Raw genomic sequence first — 6,192 nt, 5'->3', positions numbered from 1 at the left:
AACAGAAATACATCCATAAATATATGCATATTTATTTGTACAGCAGCTTCTCAAATGGAGAAAAACATTCACATTGTTAGAAAGAAAACATATAAAGGAATTTTATTCTGTAAGCACATCGTCAGAGAAAACTGTGCAGGAGCGTTACAGCGATTACAGTTCAACTAAATAACTAGAAACTGATCTTAACGACTCTTTAAAGTTGTCGTTAAATCAACGTTTGGTATAAAAAATAAATCTTGTGCTCGGAAAGGTTTATAGCTGTATTAAAATATATCAAAATGAAACAGATAAAAGCTGTTAAATGACTTTCTTTCCTCCCACTTCCTCAATGTTTCTGTTAAATATGAAAAATAAAAAAAGGGGGAACAGGGTCAAATTAAACCGTAAATAAATCCTCAAACTTACCAGTTATTAAACCAGAGAGGAACATGGAGCATCTACTGAACACACCTTTGTTTTAATGTCAAACCAGATCTGACTCGTCGAACTTTGACTCATCAGCCTCTTTGCAAACAAGATGGATGAATGAAATCTGTGATAAACACAAAGTTCACTGAGCTGGAAAGCTTTGCAGCACAAGGATGTATCGAATACATGCAGTGATAATATATGATATCTTGTTATCATGTGATCGTGCACAAGGCAAAGTCTGAGCATTGAGTTCATTCAGTTCAAAGATAAACACTCCAGTTAAAGGACTGAAGAGAGTCAGAGGTGGAACATTTCCACACATCTCACCCCGACTGATTCTTTACTGGAGTAAAAGTATCACAGTAAACTTCTCCCTCTGACGGATGGTTTGAATTGTATTAATATGACATTAGCTTCAGTTAGCTTTGCACTGACAGACTGATCCTGTTCAATGACGCCAAATAAAAATAATCCATAATTCTCCTCAAATGAATCAAACTAAACTAACGAGCCTGTTTTGGAAGGAGAAAGTTCAGAGGGAGATAAATACAAATACCTGAACCTTGTTCTCAAGTACAGTAACTAAGTTTTTGAATTTGGTCCTGAAATGAATCGTTAGCAGATAAAATATTTTGTCAAAGGTTTTAAAAAGCAACATTAGACTGGGCTGTGGTTGGTTGAGTGGAAGCGATGACGCGTTCTGTTGACGCTCAGCGGCGCCCTCGTCAGGCTCTGGACAGGAAGCGCAGGTTGATCGGCTTCGCAGGGATGAGCAGGGTTCGAGTTTTCGGCTCCACGACCGAAGACTCGTCTTCCAGCTGGACCTCATAGTGCTGCATCAGCTGCAAGACCATAATCAATTAATCGCTTTTCAAAGTAAAAGCATCGAAAGATTTGCTGCTTTTCTTGGTCATTCTCGAAGACGTCACTTTGGGCTCTTGGACGACATTTCAAAGACTGCAGACTCACCCTGGACAGAGCGAAGTACATCTCCATCTCCGCCACCCTCTTCCCCACGCAGCCCCGCACGCCGACACCGAACGGGATGAAGCTGTACGGGTGGTGTCGGTAGTAGCCGCTGCTGGGCGCCACGTCGCGGAGCCACCGGTCCGGGATGAAGCGCTCCGGGTCGACAAACTCCGTCTCATCGTGACAGGCTGCGTAGTGACACAGGTGGAACTGAGTCTGAAAAGAAAGACGCTCCTTTAAACATCAGCTGCTTCAGTTTAACTCTGAGGAGACACTTTCTGGCTGGTTTTGTTTTTTGAGTACAGCTTGAGCCAACTGTTACGACATAACTGAAAGAAGTCCATCACCTTTATTTATTCTGGCGACTGTTCTGGCCTTCCTACCTTCTTCGGGAACCAGTAATTGTCCACAACCACCTCATTCTCCGAAATGAATCGTCCGTTTCCAGGCACCACCGGATAAAGACTGGTGGAGAGAGACGGAGACAGTCAGGATCCAGATCAGGATCCAGATCAGGATCCAGATCAGGATCCAGATCAGGATCCAGATCAGGATCCAGATCAGGATCCAGATCAGGATCCAGATCAGAGAACAACGAGTCCTTGAGCTCGTTCTCATGTTGTTTACCTCTGTTGACTCCTAATTTACTTCATGTCTGTTAAACCAGATGACAAATTTAACATCTGATGCCAGAAAGAAAAGCATAGGAATGTCATCAGATCCTTTAACACTAAAACATAACAGAGATGTTGTTGAGTTGCACTTCGATGCACGAAAAACAAATATAGTGTGTTTCTATAAAGTTCACTTTGTTGTGAGTATATTCTAAACTATACACACGTATGCTTCTAAAAAGCAAATCTTAAATACAGTCTGACTTCACTTAATTGTCGGTATATTTGAGTTTACTTACAAACACACATGTAACCACAGGAAACAGGTTTCAGAAAAGCGGTTGATTGGTTGTAGAGGACGAGAAGGGGCGGAGCCAGTGCTACAAATCATACGTGCCGTCAACTCCTCGTTAAAGTCAAATACAAACATGTTTGTTCAGTCTGATCTGTAAGTATTTAATGTGGCTGACGGCGTTCAGAGACCAATCCTCCGCACACTTATCGACTTTCACTGCCGCCATTGTTGTGGAGAAAAACACAACCGCACACACAAGTAACCACTTGTGTTGATACTGGAACAGACTCAAATATAACACCCACAAAGTCAATGCACCAGAACGCAACACAGATACAGGACATTTCGTTTCTTTCTGCTCTGGGTTTTGAGACGACTGCTGAGAGTTTGGAAAAAGAAACAGTGAGTAAAGTGGAAAGTTTCCTTTGACTCAGCTGGCTCAGAGGATCTTTGGCCTCATGTTCCCTCCTGTCCTGCTCTGACCCGCACTAAAGTTTCCTTCTGAGGAAAAGTACCTTAAAATCCCAAATTAGACACTCCTAGTCACAAAGGGGCTCAGTTACAGAATCTAAAGGTATAAAAACATCAGAATTTTTACTTTCACAAGCATGAACTCATGATTTCAGAGCTACAAGACAGAACAAGTCGATGGAAATGTGTGTTTGTGGGGAAAAAAAACAGAGGAAGAAACAAATCAAATGTTTATGAGTTTATCATGAGAAAACCCCAAGTTTAGTTGTTTCCACTAATAAGAGGCACAGATAAAATATACCGTAGCGTCTCCTTGATGACGGCTTTCAGGTACGGCATCATGGTCAGCTGGTCTGTGGTCGGCTCCCGTCGGTCCGGACACACAGAGTTCACCTCGCCGTGCAGTCGGTCCTGAGCCGAGCGGTCCTTCGCTAAATGGTACAAGGCCCAGGACAAGGTGTTGGAGGTCTGACGTCAGGCAGAAGAAGAAGGACAAAGAAGAAGAACTTCATCATTTATCAAAAACAATCTGCTCCACTGACCTCAGGTGAATCCATCCGTTCTGTTTCTCCATGCTGATGACTCAGATTGTGATCATCAGTCTGACCTTGACAACCTCAGCCTCGGGTACCGTCACAGCTGAGATAACCAAGATTTCACAAAACTCCCGCTCGCGGCTAACCGACGTCAACAGGCCTCAACATGACCTGGGAATGCAGCCAGACGAGCTCTGCGAGTGCTCGACACACTACAGCAACAAAGCAGCTGCGATCGTGCTCGCGATCGCGTCTGTCTCTGTTGTTGCAGGTTGTGTTTGTCTTGCTCCCGGCCGCGATGCTGCTCAAGTTTTCTCTGCTGATCTTTCTCAACAACTTCACTTACACAACAGTCGTGTGTCAGAGATTCTTGAAAGCTGTCTGAGCACGTACAACATCTGTCACGCTGAAGAAATCCACACTGTAACGTTTTCAGTCTGATTCTGCGAGTTAGATGATTTCTGCCAAACGTCAGCAGTGGAGTTTATGTGAAACCACAACAACAAACTGAGCTTTTACTTCTTATTTGTAAGTCTAAGGAAGTAAGAATTGTATATATGATGCAAATGTGTGTCAGCAGTTGCGTGTGTGTTCACGGGGTGCAGGTATGGACCGGTACCACCATCCTCCTCCTCACCGTGTCGACTCCTCCCAGCAGCAGCTCGGTGATGCTGATGTAGACCTCGGCTCTGGACAGCTTGTCAGAGGACAGCAGGTAGGTCAGGTACATGCCCTCGGCCGGCTCGCCACCGCACACCTGAGCTTCAATTTCAGCCACTCTCCTGTCGATGAGGGTCCTGGCTGCCGTACAAAACACAGAAATAAGAACAACATCTATCTGGTGACCAAATCTAAAACTGGAGTTTCTGTTTTCTTGTTGTCGTTCCGTACCCACATCGTAGAGGTCGTCCCAGGCCTGAACGAAGCGATTCCACAAGGGGAGGACGCCGCGGCTCCAGCGGGGGAAGAGGACCACGGTCTCGGACAGCGTCAGCATGTTATTGACGGCGGTGATGAACCGCAGCGTGTCTTTGGGAATCTCCTCCTGCAGGCAGCCCAGCCTGGTCTCAAACAAGATGGAGGATATACCTGCAGGAGGGGGATAGTTCACAGGACTCAAAACCCCCTGAAGTGAAGCTCAACCTCCGGATTCAGATGAAGCGACACGCACCTTCAAATCCGAACTTGTAGAGCTCAGCAGCCACATCTGAGACGGTGGCCTGGTCCCGACTGCGACTGCGGAGGAGCTCGATGCGTCGCAGCAGATCTCCGACCACCTGGTGGATGATCGGAGCGTAGGACGACACCTCCCGCAACTTCAGCATCTTGGGGTTCAGGGCGCTGCGGATGTTGTACCAGGCCGGTCCTGTGCTGGAGAGTGAAACAGCCCTCAGGTTACAAACTGGAGGGACTCCGCCAATACAATTTAAAGGATTTAAGGGTATTTTCTCATGAACACTTGCTACAGCGGAGGAAAAATAAGGTGTTTCCTCACTGCACGTGCAGACCGTAGGCCCGTCCTCTCAGGTCCAGGTACTCCTTCCAGTGAGGCAGCTCGGCTCGGACCGGGTAGCGCCCCTCCTGATGGATCACCTGAGCGATCAGCTCTGGAGTCGCCACATTAACGATGTCGTACGGGCCGAACCTGGAGCGCCAGATGGGCCCATAAAGACTCCTCTGCAGACCCTGGGGGATGATAACAGCTCTCATTTTAGTACTTGTGCAGTTATTCAGCACTTCATCACATCATAGCAGCTTCAGTCACAACTCAGAATTAAATGTTCAACCAAAACACAGAATCTTCTTTAGAATCACAATTTTGAGGGAGTTTTATCTCATTATTTTAACTTTTAATCTCATAATTATGACTTTTGATGTTAGTTTTCATGTTTTCTTTTTGTTTATCTGGCAGAAATCGTCTCCCTGAGGATGTGACAGGAGCTACTAATGTACTTATTAGTTTAAGATGCCCACAGAGTAAAGATCATAACTTGAGCCCTGATGAAACCTTCATCTGATGAGTAAAGATATTCTACAGGACACAGAAACAGACATTGAATTCAGAGTCGGCTGCAGCTGATCTGTGAGGCGTTTCCTGCCATGAAGGCAGCTTTTGTTCTCCGGTTCTACAGAAGCGGGTCAGACTCGGTTGTGATAAAACAACCGTGAACCTCTGAAGCGTCGCGTCACTGGGTACCTGCAGCAGGTGACTCTTGTCCGCGTATCCTCTGACGAACAGCCAGTACAGGGTGGTGGACAGACTCGGTCCCGGCAGCTCATCGATGCTCTTCAGCTTCCCCGCGTCTGTCGCCGCCTGGACGTTCAGCCTCCTGCCGCCGGGTCGCAGCTCCGGGAGTGTCCGGACACAGAGCGCAGCGAGCCGGGGAGCCCGAGCTGAGGCCGCCGGGGAGCCCATGGTGCGAGCTGCGAGACGGCTGGATGTTCCGGTGTGTGTGTGTGTGTGTGTGTGTGTGTGTGTGTGTGTGTGTGTGTGTGTGTGTGTGTGTGTGTGTTCTGCTGGTCAGGTTGTGGAACTACATCTGCGTCTCTGACGGACCGGAAGTGCTGCTTGGTGCCGCACAGTGAAACTACAACGACCTCATTTTAAAAAGAAATACAACAAATATAAAAGTATGAGGTGAGTTTATCTGAACAGAACTATTTTAATATTTAACATGTTTTTAATCATTATTCTATGTTTACTTATCATCACTATTTGTTCTTTTAACAGCAAACTGTGCTGTTAAACAATTACATGGATTAAAAAAAATGCCTTAATAAAATAAATGTAAGAAATATAGAAAAAAACAAAAGTATGAGGTGAGTTTCTTTATACAGCAATATTCTAATATTTTATTTGTGTTTTTAATTAGTTTGTTTATAATCACTGTTT

At 45.6% G+C, this 6,192-nt stretch overlaps 2 protein-coding genes across 3 annotated transcripts in view; both read right to left on the bottom strand.

The window, feature by feature from the left end:
* LOC119015196 (NACHT, LRR and PYD domains-containing protein 12-like) overlaps positions 1 to 6,192 on the bottom strand; it is a 208,229-nt gene that overhangs the window by 54,928 nt on the left and 147,109 nt on the right. The gene's annotated exons all lie outside the window — the stretch shown is intronic.
* On the bottom strand, positions 9 to 5,903 carry si:ch211-113j14.1 (sterol 26-hydroxylase, mitochondrial). Of its 2 annotated transcripts, XM_037091068.1 has the most exons (9): positions 5,497 to 5,764; positions 4,795 to 4,985; positions 4,471 to 4,670; positions 4,191 to 4,388; positions 3,937 to 4,100; positions 3,065 to 3,231; positions 1,767 to 1,848; positions 1,384 to 1,599; positions 9 to 1,256 (listed from the first exon to the last, which is right to left on the bottom strand). In XM_037091068.1, the coding sequence occupies exons 1-9, from the start codon at positions 5,713 to 5,715 to the stop codon at positions 1,140 to 1,142; spliced, it is 1,554 nt and encodes a 517-aa protein (XP_036946963.1). In that variant the 5' UTR covers positions 5,716 to 5,764; the 3' UTR covers positions 9 to 1,139. The 2 variants fall into 2 exon arrangements, with proteins under 2 accessions (XP_036946963.1, XP_036946964.1); XM_037091069.1 differs by lacking the exon at positions 9 to 1,256 and having other exon boundaries at positions 1,458 to 1,599; positions 1,731 to 1,848; positions 5,497 to 5,903.

Source organism: Acanthopagrus latus, chromosome 24, assembly GCF_904848185.1.
Source record: "Acanthopagrus latus isolate v.2019 chromosome 24, fAcaLat1.1, whole genome shotgun sequence".
NCBI classification, from domain to species: domain Eukaryota; kingdom Metazoa; phylum Chordata; class Actinopteri; order Spariformes; family Sparidae; genus Acanthopagrus; species Acanthopagrus latus.
The sequence above is the reverse complement of the archived record's forward strand: the minus strand, read 5'-3'. Positions and strand labels throughout refer to the sequence as shown.